At 47.7% G+C, this 16,100-nt stretch overlaps 1 protein-coding gene across 2 annotated transcripts in view; it reads right to left on the reverse strand.

Moving 5' to 3' along the window:
* GAB2 (GRB2 associated binding protein 2) overlaps positions 1 to 16,100 on the reverse strand; it is a 140,712-nt gene that overhangs the window by 10,797 nt on the left and 113,815 nt on the right. Inside the window, exon 3 of one of the 2 annotated variants that reach the window (XM_036428305.2) lies at positions 7,505 to 7,769. In XM_036428305.2, the coding sequence (XP_036284198.1) occupies positions 7,505 to 7,769 (265 nt within the window). The remainder of the gene's footprint in view (positions 1 to 7,504; positions 7,770 to 16,100) is intronic. The other variant, XM_036428306.2, reaches the window with a different exon arrangement.

The raw sequence follows: 16,100 nt of genomic DNA on the forward strand, positions 1-16,100 counted from the left end.
CCAGGGGAACGCTGCTCCAAAGATGCTCCCTTCCAGTGAGTCTGGCAATTGGCCAGGCAAAAGGCAAGGGAAGGGAAAAGGTGTTCCAGTTAGAGGCACAGGAAGTAGAACACAACCTGGCATGTTCAAGGGACTGCAGTCTGCTCTGGCTGGAGCCAGTGTGCCAGGAGGCATGATGGGAATTGGCCCCCAACACCCCGGGAGGATTTATTTTATTATTTTATTTTATTGATTTTTCACAGAGAGGAAGGAAGAGGGATAGAGAGTTAGAAACATCGATGAGAGAGAAGCATCGATCAGCCGCCTCCTGCACACCTCCTACTGGGATGTGCCCGCAACCAAGATATATTATATTCCCTTGACCGGAACCGAACTGGGACCCTTCAGTCCGCAGGCCGATGCTCTATCCACCAAGCCAAACCTGTTTCGGCCCCTGGGAGGATTTTAAGGTGGAGGTGAGGCTGTGGAGGGGACAGCATGACAGGTGTCCTGCAGTAGCAGGACATACTCAGGAACGAATTCATCCTTTTCCTCCTGACCTTCTGTCTTGGAAATGGAACCAGTCATCCAAGCCTGTTACCCACATTATGAGTTTTCACTCAATAACGTCACCCAATTCAGGCCTCTAGCAAAAGGGCTAGAAAAAGCCTCCCTACCATCTGCCCAGGGCTTCTCATTCCACTGACATTTACTTTCCTCACTGCCCAGTGTAATCATTTTCAAAACTGTCTCACATTCCGACTCCAAAGCATCTCTCCAATCTCTTCCCACAGGTCCCCCTTCCCACTCCAGGCTCCACTCCCGCCAGACTGCCCGGCGTCCCCAGGCTGCCCCCGCAGCCGTGCCTCTGGGCTTTGTTGTGCTGCTGGCTGTCTGAAGGGCTCTTACTCCCAGCTGACCAGCTCCTACCCTTTCTTCCTCAAACTCAGCCCAAAAGACTGCTCACCAGCCTCTCCCTTGAAGCAAGTCAGCCTGCACCCTCTCCAATGTGAGACCCCTCGGGGGAGGTCTGACTGCTGAACATCCCTCTTACAATCCGGGACCATTGGCTCCTAACAGCTCACCTGCCTGATGGCCTCCAAATGCCCTCCCCTGTGGGCATGATTGCCCACACCTGCAGTCCCCTACCGTGACCCGCCTCCTCCACCAGGCCCCACCTCCGCTGTGCGCACAGCCATCTGGTGACGGCTCTCTTTTGACATTAGGATGTGATGCATGAGGGCGTGATGCCACCTCGGCTATTATGAGTGTAGATTCTTGACTGTATTCCCTATACTGTACTTTACGCCCCCGTGGCTATTTTGAAACTATCAGCTTGTACCTCTTAATCCCTTCATCTTTTCACTCAGCCATCCAACCCCCTCCCTCCTGGCAATCATCAGTTTTTCCTCTGTGTCTATGGGTCTGTTTAGGTTTTCTATGTGTGTTTTGTTTGTTTTGTAGGTTGCACATATAAGTGAAATCCTATAGTATTTGTCTTTATCTGTCTGACTTATTTCACTTTGCATAATACCCTCTAGGTTCATCCATGTTGTCACAAATGATAAGATTTTGTTATTTTTTTTTTATGGCTGAGTAATATTCCATTGTACATATGTACCACCACATCTTGTTTATTCAGCTATCAAGGTTGCTTCCATACGTTGGCTATTGTAAGTAATGCTGCAGTGAACATAGGAGTGAATATATTTTTTGAATTAGTGCTTTATATCAGCGGTCTGCGGACCACTGGTGGGCATGAGGCCCATGGCGACCACTGGTTTAAGGGAACCTTCGGAGCAGCGTTCGCTAACCGCTGGTCTGCGGACTACTGGTGGTCCACGAGGTCTGAAAGGTTGGCGACCGCTGCTTTAGATTTCTGTGGATAAAAACCCAGAAGTGGGGTTGCTGAGTCATGGAGTTCTATTTTTAATTTTTTGAGGAACCTCCATACTGTTTTCCACAGTGTCTGCACCAGTCTGCGCTGCCACCCACAGCGCACAAGGGTTCCCCTTTCTCCACATCCTGGCCAACACTTGCTGTTTGTTGATTTTTCGATGGCAGCCCTTCTGACAGGTGTGAGATGATATCTCACTGTGGTTTAAACTTGCATGTCTCCCATGACTGGTGTCACTAGCAATCTTAGGAAGTCATTTGGACCGTCCTCCTGCATCTGACCCATCCCAAATGGATCCCTCCTGTGAGGTTTAACAGCCTCCTTGAAATAAGAAGACAGAGACTGGCTCCAATCTGGAATGAGGCCCGAAGGCTGGCAAACAAAAATGAAACGCATGTATCTTCACAGACAAAGGGGCTCTGCTGGTCTTGACGGTTCAGTTCACGAAGTTCCTTCCACAGGCAAGGGTTACTATGCCGAGGGGTTACTTAACTTAGCTCAGTAGAAGAGCTGGGTTTTGAAACTAAATCGTTTTAACCAGGACACATGTTACTCAGTACTCAAAGGGAGAATCGGGGCCGGTGGTGTAGTAAAAGTAATGATGAGTAAGTTGAGGCTTTATCTCTAATGTGCTTCATCGATTGTGACTGTATGGCAGGTTCCTCCATAAATGTAGAAAGGAATAGACAGAAGACTGGTATCATTAGCCTCGTAAATACAAACTGACCGTAGTAATCCAACCAGGCATGTATGTCTGTGCTTGACAGCAATGAACGAGCTGGTTCTGTCTTCCAAGTCTCTGCTCAAAAGGAAGCCTGTAAGGTTATTGTGGCGATCAAACGAGGTAACAAGTGGGAAAGTGCTTTGTCAACTGCAAAGCATTATTCCTTTTTTGCAGACCACCCAGTGTGCAGTGTGAATGTCGGAGGCAGTGCAGGCTGAGAGCCCACCCACATTCTCGCCGGCACTGGGCATTGCTAGTCTTTTTTATTTCAGCCCTTCTGGTGGAGATGCAGCAAACCTCACGAAGGTTTTAATTTGCATTTTCTTGGCGAGTCAGCATTTTCCCATGTATTTCTTGCCCTATTCCTGTATCTTTTTTGTGTGATATATCTGTTCGAATTCTTTGCCCACTTAAAAAAATTGGGTTGTCTTCAATTGAGTTGAAATAGTTTCTTAAAATATATTTTAGAAATAAATCCTTTGTCAGACATATGTGCTTTGAATAGTTTCTCACATTCTATTAGTTGCCATTTTCTTTTCTTATGGGGTTCTTTTGAGGAGCAAACATTTGGATTTTGATTAAAACTACTTTATCGTACAAGGAACAGATTGACAGACGTTAGAGAGGAGGCGGGCAGAAGGGACTGGATGAAAGAAGGTGAAGGGATGAGCCAGAGAACATCTCTGCATAAGCCATATACATAGACAACAGTGAGGTGATAGCCAGAGGGAAGCGGGAACAAGGGCTACTGGAAGTGGGCAAAGGCGGGAAAACGGGGGTATGTAATAGTGTCAACAATAAAGAATAAAGTAAAAAACTATCTCCTTGACCCAGTGTGGCTCAGTGGCAGAGCGCTGGCCCACACACCATGGGGTCTCAGGTTCGATTCCTCGACAAGGGTACAGACCTGCGTTGCAGGTTTGTTTCTGGCCCTGGTTCCCGGTGTGGGCAGGAGGTGACCAATACATGTTTGTCTGTCTATCTGTCCTCCCTCTCTCGCACACATCCTCCCTCCCTTCCTCTCTCGAAAAATCAATGGAGGAAAACTATCCTCGGGTGAAGATTAACAACGATAACAATCTCCCCCAAAATACGACTTTATCCAATTTCTCTTTTATGATTCCTGCTTTTTGTATCCTATATAAAATTCTTTGCTTACTCCAAGATCATAGAGATGTTTCTTCTACAAGTTTCATAGTGTTAGACTTCACTTTTAGATCTCTGATATATTTGAGTTAACTTTTGAGTAGCGTGATATGAAGTAAGGGTTCTTTTAATTTTTTTGGTAAAAAAAAATAAATATTTTTTTTATTGATTTCAGAGATGATGGGAAAGAGAGAGAGAGATAGACACATCAAGGATGAAAGAGAATCATTGATTGGTTGCCTCCTACATGCTTCCTACTGGGGATCGAGCCCGCAACCCCAGCATGGGCCCTGACAGGGAATCGAATTGTGTTCTCCTGGTTCATAGGCCGACACAACCACTGAGCCATGCTGGCTGGGTGAGATATGTTACATTTTGGTGAATCTCTGTATGCTGAGAAATTTTGGACTAAATCCTGAATGTTGTGATCTTAGGCTGCCTAGGCTCTGGGTTCTGGTATAATCCTCTGGAGAATGTCTATGATCTTGTTTTTGCAGGCTACAAATTTTGACTCTTCTGTGTGGTAGTGCAAATCTCAGATTTGTTTACAAAGCCTATGCTATATTGGTTTGGGAATGTCCCACCCTTAGAACTGGAACTCCTAAGTTCTTTTTCAGAGTTTCTATCTCTCTCCTATATTTAACAATCTCTTCACTCATTATCAGTCCCGCTCCATATAGTAAAGCAATAAATATCATCATTGAAAGTCTTTGTATTCTAGCTCCAAAATTTGGGTGTACTTTGGTTTGTTTCTATGAACTGAGTTCTCTCAACTATGGGTCAACTTTTACTGTTTCTTCATGTGCCTAACAGTTTCTCGTTGCATACTACATATTTTGGGTGATAGGAATTTCCCTCATAGGAAAAGCCATGAGAGTTGGACCCACTCAGTGTGGGTCCGTTTTTTCAAGAGTCCAATCTTTTCCAGTCTCTGCCTGCTTCTTGATTGCTCTTAAGTGCCTTCAAACAGTTTTTGTGTGTTTTATCCAGAGTTTATAATTGTTACAGTATGTTTAGTATCATGCACTACTCCACTCCTACCAGAAACTATATAGTCCTTCTGGACTGAAAAACGCTTCCTTCCCACCCCCCATTGGAATTCTGCAAAAAAAGTTTGAACTAATTTTCCCCCCCAAAAATCCCCCCTTGGTTTCTGCTCATCACCCTCTTCCTCTAACGCCCACACAGTGAAAACAAAGACACAGAGAACAGCACAGTGGTCAGGGCCCCACACAAAGGCGCTTCCCCAGCTGCAGGTATGTTCTGTCACCTTTACTGTGTTTGCTCCGCAACACGGGTTTGTCCAAATACTTCCCATGTACCTACTGGTGTCCTGGATCTTCAAACACAGTAACATATTAATATCCAGAATACGAGGCACAGGGTTCCAAGCGCTGTGAGGAATATCATCAAAACCTGCTACGGTAATTCAGAGGAGAGATGAAATTCCAGAGGTTCTGCAGGGAGTGGGTCCCAAGTGCTAATTCAAGCAGAGACATTTATGTGTTTGCTCTCTTGCTGTAGCAGTATCATGGGACTGGAGGGGAGGTCGTGGTAGCTGCTAATATTGTATAAGGTCAAAGAAGGGGTGAGGAACCATTTTTTTCCTGCCAAGGACCATTCGGATAATTATAACATCATTCGAGGGCCATACAACATTATCAACTTAAAAATAAGCTTGCTATATTTGGTCAAACATTTAATTAACTTTCGCCTAATGCCTTGGCCAGACTAGACCAAATGATCTCTCAGGATGCTTATGGCCCACGGGATGGGTGTTCCCGCCCATGCCTTAACGTGTGGACAGCAGACAGTCTAAACAGCATCATATGTTGTTTGACAGAAAGGCAGGACCCACTGCGGGCCTCCTCAGTCAGAACCAGCATTTCTACAAGATCCCTGGGTATTTCATAAGTGAATTAAAGTCTGAGAGGCATTAAAATACAGCACTTTGTCCTTCCCTGGAACTATGATTTTAAGAACTCTTGCACATTCTCTACTCCCGGGCAATCATTGTGTAGTAGGAGGGGATGAGGCACAGGAGAACAACAGGTGACATGGGCTGAGCATCCACGACTGTTTTGTCATTTTACGCTCATTAGAAAGCCTTTGCACTGGTTATTTCCATTTAGCAGAAAGGAAATGGAAGGTCAAGAAGGTTAACCAAATGGCTCAAGATCACAAGGGCAGTGGCAGAGCAGAAATTTGAAGCCATATGTGTAATCTGCTTTTCATCGCAGCCACTGCCTGCATCTGAGCTGCAGCTCAGGAGGAAATCAACAGCCGTCATGGTTCTGCCACGAACAAATTCGGTGATCTTGGTTAATTCATCCTGCCTTTTTAGAACACAGCTCTTCAGGGCTAAGTTGATGGAGGCTCAATTCATGAAAGTTCACAGACAAATGAATCGAATGGGTACTTGAGACTTCACTAAGTCTGAGTTTTGGGCGTTTCTGTCGGGTGATGGCAAATGACTCAGAAAACCAGAACCAAGGAGAAAATATTACAGGGCCAGATATGAGAAGACCTGAGTTCTAGTCCCACCTCTGTCATTTACTAGTCGTAAGCCTCCGTGTCTTCATCTATGAAAGGAAGATAAATGGCCATGCTGGCTCTCTCTCAGTGTGTTTGGTTCGAGTGAGGTTATGCATGAAAATATTCTGTAAAGTAAAATATTACAACAGCCAGTCCTCTAATTGCCTTAATTCTCATAACACAAATTAGATAGCTATAAATAAATTAATTAAGGAACATGATTTATAATCTGCCGTCCATGGTAGTGATTGGGAAATAGCCCTGACTAAGCTCTGTGCTTTTGTTTGTCCTAACAGTAGAAATAAAAGGTAATAAACATATGTATGCACAGGCTCTGCACCTGTGAGAGAGCTGGCGGTGGTAGAAAAACAAGATAATTTTTCTAGAGCAGGGAGTCCTTGCTGTGAAATTGGCTGTGATGATGACGTTTCATATCCCTACTGCCTAGTACAGTAGTCACTAGCCACATGGGGTGACTGAGCACTTGAAATGTAGCTAGTGCAACAGAGGAACTGAATTTAAAATTTTATTGTTTAACTGATTCAAATTTAATTAGCCACAGGGGGATAGTGGCAACCATATAGAACAGTGCAGCTCTACAGAGAAAGTGAGATGTGTATTTGTTTAATACTGTGAAGTCTTTGTGGCTATCTTCTTAAGGCCAACAAGTAACCTAACTTGTATTTTTCATTTCTGAAACTCTAGCCCTAAAATACTCCCCCCCCAAAAAAATAAATAAAAAGTTTTTATAGCATAATTTTTAACAATGGGATCCAATTATCACTGTATAGCAACAGAGACGATACCAAGGAAATGTGACCGTTGCCTAAGTGAAAAAATGTTTTGTCCTATAAGCACGCATTTTATCATCTGGAAAGATACAACACTGTAGTCCCTTGCATTTAAAATGAAAGCGTGGCCAAAACCGGTTTGGCTCAGTGGACAGAGCGTTGGCCTGCGGACTGAAGGGTCCCGGGTTCGATTCCGGTCAAGGGCATGTACCTTGGTTGTGGGCACATCCCCAGTAGGGGGTGTGCAAGAGGCAGCTGATGAATGATTCTCTCTCATCGATGTTTCTAACTCTTTATCCCTTTCTCTTCCTCTCAGTAAAAAAAAAAAAAAAAAAAAAAAAAAACAATATAATATATCAAAAATAAAAATAAAAAAATAAAATGAAAGCACGCAGATGGGAAAGTGGCAGGCCCGGGGGCCACATCTCCTACCTGGCGTTCTCCACTCTCCGGCTGATGCACTGGTGCAGGTAGAGATACTCCTGGGGTGCGCTGGTGGACAAGGCGGGCTGCATGTGGTTGGACACGGGGGGCTCGAAGGTGAACAGGGTCGGCTGGCTGGAGTGGGACGGGGCTGAGGACTTCCGTTCTCGGAGAAGGTGCTGATGGGAGCCGCCGAACTCGCCTGGAGAGGAGCGGGCGCCGTGGCCGGCCGAGGGGATGTTCCTCAGGGAATCTGTGACAAGGAGAAAGGACTCTGTGAGTGAGGAAGGAAAGGTGTCCTTATTCCAGAGTGGGTCGTCGGAGCAAGAACTGTCGAGCGCGGAGGGATGGTCCAGCGGCAGCGGCCTCTCCCTCCCAGAGAGGCGGCTGGCCACGTGGTGGAGCAGGAGATGCCCTCATCTGCCCCCCTTCCAGGAGGCGTGGCCCCCATGGCCCGGGGGCGCGACTCTGGAGCAAGGCCAGCCCCTGGGCAGGGGGTACCACTGCCGGCCTTCTCTTTGGTGGCTCTGCTGTCATCACCCCCTCAGAGCTAAGGCTGCTTTGTGAAATGATGCCTTGCTTCTTGAAGACTCATCCGCTGAGACTCTGGGCTGTGCCTTACTCTATTAATGACAAAGGCACACATGCATTCAGAGCTGTCCCTGGGGACGGGCTGGTGCCTCCTGCCTGCCTTCTGAGTCCTCTGAGGAGGGAAGTGTCTCCCGTTCCCATCTCTCGCACCTACCACTCTGTCCACTGGTCTTTTTTCTCTTAACTCTTAAGCTCTCGCCTGCGGTGCTAGAAAGGAAGCGAGGTATTAAAGACAGTTACTAGTTCGAAGCTACACCCCAAGCCAAGGGCATGATTTATCTGACTGGCTCTGTGAGCCTGGTTCAGACTCTTAGCATAACACACAAGGCCGTTCCCAGTCTGACCTATTTCCTGCTTTTCTCCTCCCCTATGCAAGGCAGGTGGAAGCCTCATCGGTCCCTGAACACCCCCTCCCCTTTCACGCTTCTCTGTTTCCGCTGATGCGTCCCTCCCACCTGGATCTCACTCCCACTCCCTGGCACTCCCGTGCCGATGCCAGACCCCGCATGGATATCGCATTCTCTCTGAAACCTTCCCGGACTTGGCCATTGTGCTGGGCGCCGAGAGCATTTGGCCCACGCCTCGCTGTGTCCACTGTCACCGCGCTTCCGTGCCTCGCCCACGGGTTTCTAAGAACAGTGATTGATGTCTTTACAGTCTCCGCATTTACCTAATAAAGGCAGGCACACAAGAAAGTCCTGTCTGTGTTTGCAGAAGAGGCAAACATATTCACTCGGCGTATAATAGTTCCCTAACAGTGAAACACCTTGTGCAAAAGAGATGAAGGTTTAACGGTGTAATTTCTGGCCACGTGACAGCTGGGGGGGGGAGAGTCGTTTAGGGGTGGTGACAGTGGCTTTCTAGGGCCCATTCACATCATTTCAAAGGGGGCACAGTTCTGCTTCCACTCCCGGCTATCGGACCTACCTCAGTCTGCACCCTCTGCAAGGCCCCAGGCAGGCTCCCAAGCTCCTCCAGCTCTGCAGCTAAAACCCTCCCACGGCCCCTGACAGTAGGCAGGGCAGCCTCTGCCCATGCACAGGAGAAAAAGCCCTGGGCCCTGGGGACAAACGGTTCCAGGGACAGCTGAACTGACCTGCAAAGTGAGATCCCATACAGGCCTCGCAGTGAACTGGACACGTGTTCACAGACTCAGTGGCCTCCGTACGCCATGCGATTTGCAGGATGAGCTCCCTAATGGCCGAGGAGAGAGGGCTTGGGCCAGGGGACGAGGAGCCATGGCGCCAGGATGAACAAACTCCGGTCTAGCTGGAATCTCAGAAAGTGACCTCATTGGAAAATAGGGTCTTCAAGATGTAACTAGTTTAGATGAGGTCATCCTGGATTAGGGTGGGCCCTGACCCCAATGTCTGGTGTCTTTGCAGGAAGAGAAAACAGAGATACAGAGACACACAGAGTGGAATGCCACGTAATGACGGAGGCAGAGACTGGACAAACAAAATGCAATATGTCCACACGGAGGAACATGGGCCAGCTGCAGAAATAAGCGGAATACTGATTCCTGCTGCCACATGGACGGATCTTCAAAACACGCTGCTAAGCCAAAGAAACCAGTGATGAGACTACGGTTGTGGGGTTCCATTTACATGAAATGTCCTGAGTTGGTAGATCCAGAGAGATAGAGAGTAGGCTAGTGGTTGCCTGGGGGGTGGGAATGGATAGTGATTGCTATGAGCATGTGTTTCTCCTTGGGGCGATGAACATTTTCTAAAATTCAATGTAGTGGTGGCTGCACAACCTTGTGAATATAATTACACCACTGAACTGTGCACTTTAGGTGGGTGAATTTTGTGGGAAACAGATCTCAGTAAATTTATAAACACAAACCCATGGTTTGACAGTTCCTCAAAAGGTTAAACACAGAGTTACCATATGACCCAGCAATTCCACTCATAGGGATATACCCAGGAGAATGAACACGTATGTCCACACAAGAACTTGTACACGAAAGTTCCCAACAGTGTTATTCATAACTAGAAGTCTGGTGCATGAAAATTCGTACACTTGGGGGGGGGGGGGGAGAGTAGGTGTCCCTTATCCTGGCCTGCGCCCTCTCATACTCCTGTACCCCTCGGGGGATATCCACCTGCTGGCTTAAGCCCGATCCCCTGGGGAGCAGTTAGACATCTCTCTGGCAGCCCAGGAACCCTCGGGGGATGTCCCAGTGATGGCTCCTAAGCCTCAGTCGGACATCCTTAGCGCTGCAAGGAGGCAGGAGAGTCTCCCGCCACTGCCCCTGTACTCACAGCCATCAGCCTGGCTTGTGGCTGAGCAGAGCTCCCCCTGTGGAGCACACTGACCATCAGGGGTCAGCTCCGGCATTGAGCATATGCCCCCCGGTGGTCATTGCACGTCATAGCGACCAGTCGTTCCAGGTTGTTCCACTGTCAGGTCAGTTTGCATATTACCCTTTTATTATTATATATAGGATAACAGCCAGAAGTAGAAACAACCCAAATGTCTACAGACTGATCAATAAACAAACACAAGGTGGCATATTTGTAAAACGGAACGTTATCTACCAGTAAAAAGAACAAAGTCTGAGTACATGTTATAACATGTATAAACCTTGCAAACATCATGCTAAGTAAAAAGAAGCTAGAGTTCATTTATATAAAACGTCCAGAATTGACAAACGTAGAGTCGGAAGACCAGATGAATGATTGCCTAGGGCTGGGGTAAGGATGGGGAGTGGGAAGTGATTGCTCGTGAGTGTGAGATTTCTTTGGGGGCGGTAATCATGTTCCAAAATTAGATGGTGGTCGTGGCCACACAACCCTGTGAATATACTAAAACACACTGACTTGTACCCTTTAAGTGGGTGACACATGGTGTGTGAATTTAGAAAACATACACGTATACAAAGGCAGGAGCCCTCTGCCAAGTATGAAGTGTTAAGTGTATGCAAGAGCTCAACAATAGTCTAATTAAAGACATCCAACCCTTAGTGCTTATTTCCTTTTTGAAGAGGAAACTGAACACTCAATAAACACCAAGTCCTTACTAAAGTGTGGACGAAAGGGCCACACGCTAACCTGACAAGCTCAGGGGCGGCCTGCACGGCCATCTTGCAAACTCAAGAGACCTGAAGTAACCAGGAAGGATGGTCTGCAATGAAAACTTTAACTAAAAGCAGTCATGGGTGGGCAGTTACATCCTAGGCCACTGTCTTCACTGACAAGGTCAACCTTTACCTTAACGGAGCTTATCTGTCTTTTTTGCATGTATGATAATATACCCTTTGAAAAGTCTGGGTAACTTGTAACGTCCCTTTTTCTGGAGCCCTTGGGACACAGCCTAATGTGCTGGGCGCCAGGACAGAGACTACAGATTCCTTCATTATCGTGTTAATTGTTCCTGCACCCGCCTAAGTATGTGTCCATCATGTCACTTTTTATCCAATCTCAGGGGCTTCGCGCCACTTACCTGACCCCCCAACCCCCCCCAATTTGCTTTCTCCAGCCTCTCTAGTCTATCACCAATGGATTTCATGTAACCCACCTACATCCCTTTCCTATGATGGCGAATACAGATGTAACCCACCATTCTCCAGAGCATTATCTCAATTCATTGAGGTTCTGCTTCCTGGCATATGTCGACAGTTTGGCTCAAATAAACTCACAAAAATTCTTTACAGCTTTCAAATTTTTTTCCTGTTAACAAAAGTATACTAAGTAAGAGCATTCTCTCTTTCCTACCTTCAGTTCCCTATTTCTGCTCAGGGCTTCCCTTCGTAATCATAGCAAGTCAATGGGAAATTCAGCAAAACAGAACAGCAAGTTCGCTAGGTTTGGGATGAAAAGACACAAGCGGTCTGAAATCCCGCTCCTCGGTGACTGGACCTCCTGCAATGGCAGGAGTCAGGAGACCCAGGATCCGGTCCGGCTCTGCCACCCGGCAGCTGGGAGACTGGACGGCCTCTCCCAGTGCGGGTTCCACATTATCAAATGGGGAGGCCACGCCCTGGCCTGCCTGCCAGTCTCCCCAGGCTGCAGAAGATGAATGAGATAAGGGTGTGCAAACAAATCCGTCCATTTGCATAAACCGCACACAGAGGATGTGTGGGAACCTCCGTCCAGAGGGAAGGGGGGAATGGTAAATATAGAGGAAAACCTTAAACGGAGCCGTGAGAGGCTGGTTTTGTTACCTGGCTGGAATGACTGAGGTCATTGGGAAGGTCAGTTACAGGGCAAGAAGCAAATGGACGTTTCCAGACTTCTGGCCTGGGCTTCTATCTCCAAGTCTAGACTGAAGATAATGCCAGAAAATGCCTGAGTCAATTTGTTTTCTTTTAAAACCGGGGTTTTGTTTTTCCTCTTCTTCCTGGCTTCTTTTTAGGGCCCTACCAAATCACTCCCCTTCCTTTCCACAATCACCCCTGGGAAGCCTGCCCAGCATATAAACACTCCTCCCATCTTGCAAAACTCTAGAACAGGAAAGCTCTGAAGGATTTCAGCCGAGGAGCCCAGCCTGGCCGGCCAGCCAAGGGCTGGGCTAGTGATAACAGGAGCAGGAAAGGGGCGGGTGGCGGAACTTTCTGGAAAAGATGACTGGCCAAATAATGACTGTTCCCTTATCTCAATGCCCTTTTTATCTTCCTCCTCTCCCTCAACATCCCCGCCCCAAGCCCCGGTGGGCCTCCGAACCCGTCGCGTGGTGGATGAAAACACAGGCCGGAGCCAGGATGGATGGACAGCCTGGCTCTGCTGACGCCTGGCTCCGTGGCCTTGGACAGGCTACAGGAACCTCCCTCACTCTCCCTTGTTCAATGGAGAGAACACGTATTTCGCAGGACTGTCTGCAGACCATTTATGGACAGCATCGAGCACAGGACCCCACCCTGCTCCCTGCGCCCGTTTCGGGAGTAGTATATCCATGGAACTGGCCGAGACCTTGACATCGGCCAGGAAGAATGGAGTTTCTTTCTAAGCTAGCGCGGATGCTTGGGGAGCAACTGGTGTTAATGCATTAGCCACAGCTGTGCTCTGTCGATGTCATACGAAGAACAAGCAAGACCAAAATGGACAGCCCGGATGATAATAATCACAGCTGCCACTTACTAAGCACCCACTCTGTACCTGCAGTCTACCCCAGGCGCTGGATAATACTTCCATTTATTAATTTTTGGGGAATGGCAGAGCCTGGATCAGACGCAGATCTCACTCTCTTCAAAGCCAGTTCCTTTCACGCGTGTGGAGAATGGGCTCCCATGAGCTCCCTGTGAGGGAGGCAGAGCCAGGGGACAGGAGGGTCTGGGCACAGCGCTGTGGCCAGGGGCTGAGTGACCCTGGGTATGCCACGTCACCTCCATGGGCCTCTCCTTTCTCTGTTTATACAGGCCATGGATACACCTCAGTGTCCTCTTTGGGAAACTTAAGCGAGGCGCTCCACGTAAGACCTCGTGAGTCATGCTTACACAGGGATTTAAATTAAGATCCACTGACTAGGAGCTTAACCATCTCTGGTTGAGTTCAAAGCAGAGGTAGAAAGGTTAGGGTCAACTGAAATACCAAGGGCAGAGCGAGCTCCGAAAGCCAAACGAAAGAACAAATTCTTCCAAAAAACCTTTCTCTGTATCATCAAGCATTTAAATGGGAGACCATCCAAGTTCTCGCTGGCCCTTCCTATCCTCCGACCACGGCCAACTGCCAAGGAACGAAGTGTAACAGAAAGAGCACTGATGTGGATGCAGGAACCTGGAGGCCCGGGACCTGAAACGCGGACCAGGGGGCCCTGGGAAAACCTTGCCATCTCTGTGCAGCTCCTTCCCAGACCGTCACCTCCCAGGGGTCTTTCGAGGAGCCGATGAGATGAAATAAAGGCGAACGGTCACTATGAGATGCTTACCGTGCTTCCCCGAAAATAAGACATCCTCCGAAAATAAGACCTACTTACAGGTTTCCTTCTGAGTGAAATATAAGGCATCCCCCCCAAAATAAGGGCCCCCCTAGGCTAAACTTGAGAGATTTGGTCCACTGATTCTGAAAGAAATGGAGTCATAAGAAATTCACCAGGAAACTCAAGAATTGGGTTGTTATGATGATGTTCCAGAAGATGATGACATGATTGTCATTGAATAAATGAGTAAATTCTTGATACTGTAGGATTCACAGTTTGTCTGGTTTGTGTTGACAACTACCGTACCGTATACAGGTAATAAATTTCCTTTATTTTCATTTAACAATAAATGTGTACCGTATTCTTCTTCGTGGAAAAACAAGACATCCCCTGAAAATAAGACCTAGCGCATCTTTGGGAGCAAAAATTAATATAAGACACTGTCTTATTTTCGGGGAAGCAGGGTAGGAAATGGCTGTGGGCTTGGCCTGCTTTATTTTGGGAAGTGGAATGGTTTAAAATGCTAAGGGTTCTAATGGGGAGGTGATTGATGAAATGATATTTAAAACAGTAGAGGGAGAGGATTCTGTGGGGTGAGTGGTCCCTGTAGAGAGCTTCATCGAAAAACAAGGATCAGATGGGTGGAGAATCCTCAAAACAAAGCCTGCTGACGGGTGCTGAAGGGGAAGATTGGATCAACAGCACCAGGACATTTGAACGCACAGCCACAGCCTGAAATTATGTAAGGAGGAAAAATGGCCCTGAACCCCCTGGCACACATCAGCATTCACAGGAGCTATTCATACATTTAAGGCCAAACACAAAACGGCTTCACTGTACACAATCAGTCACATGACTTGGCTACTGGAAGAGACCCCAGAGTTCAACTGCTCATTCATCGCTGCTGCCCTCCCCAGTCCCCAAAGCTCTGTTTACAGTTGGAGAAAGTAGCCACTGAGGCTGCTTGTCCAAGGCCACAGAGTGCAGCAGGTCAGAGAGGAACCCTGGAACTCGAATGCAGATCTCGCCTGGGGGGTCCTTCTACTTTCCCAAGAGAAACACGCATTGATGTGGACGCAGATGTATTCTCCATAACGCATGGGGCGTGGGGGTGGTGTGCACTCCAGTCAGGGGACATAACGGCTGGCAGGACTGTTATTTCGTGACGAGTTTACCATATTACTCACATTTGCACGGTAAATAAACATTTGCTGGATCAAATTACTAAAGACTGGTATAAATAATTCCCCAGGTTCAAAAATATGGTAAGTCTCTTAGTGTTCACACACACACACACACACACAAACTATAAAGCAGAAGAGGAGGAAAAGGGGAGGCAGAGGGAGGCAGGCGGTAACATGAGACCCCAGGAGATCTTTCGGGAACTGGGCTCCCCCACCCTCTTCCGAGGACAGGTCTGAGAAAGAACACCATCTCAGGGCTCCGAGCCAGGTCAGAGCATCCTGACCTTGACGCAGACCGTCTCTCAGTATACTTGAGCAGAAGTCGATTCTGTGAAGGGCACAGGGGAGAGAGAGTGAGAGCTGTGGCTTAGAGGCACATCACAGTCCCCGGTCACACAGCCTTACATAACCCCTTCTGCGCTGGGGCATCTCGTTGTCGAGCCGGGAAACTAAGGCCCCCGAGCCAGTGCCACGAGCTCCATAGGGTCTCAAGGTAGAACAGAGTGTGGCTTCCTCTAAACCAGTAATTCTCAACCTTCCTAATGCCGCGACCGACCCTTTAATACAGTTCCTCATGCTGAGTGACCCCCGACCATAACATTATTCTCGTTGCTACTTCGTAAGAACCGCTGCTGTAGAGCCCAAGACCATCGGAAAACACAGATGTTTGCAGTTCGTAACAGTAGCAACAGGGGTCACCACAGTCATGAAGTAGAAACGAAAATAATTTTGTGGTCGGGGGTCACCACAGCATGAGGAACTGTATTAAAGGGTTGCGGCATTAGAAAGGTTGAGAACCATTGCTCTAAACCTTTCCCAGCACTTCGCTTTGCTGTTTGCTTTATGCTGGGAATTCACATGTAAAACTAGACTGTGAGCTGTTAGAAGCCAGGATCTCTACCATCTCTGTTACTCAATGCTCTGTGTCCAAGTAAACTTCCAGACTCAAATAAGGTGTTCCATGAACATAC

Source organism: Pipistrellus kuhlii, unplaced genomic scaffold (genome assembly GCF_014108245.1).
Source record: "Pipistrellus kuhlii isolate mPipKuh1 unplaced genomic scaffold, mPipKuh1.p scaffold_m20_p_9, whole genome shotgun sequence".
Taxonomy (NCBI): domain Eukaryota; kingdom Metazoa; phylum Chordata; class Mammalia; order Chiroptera; family Vespertilionidae; genus Pipistrellus; species Pipistrellus kuhlii.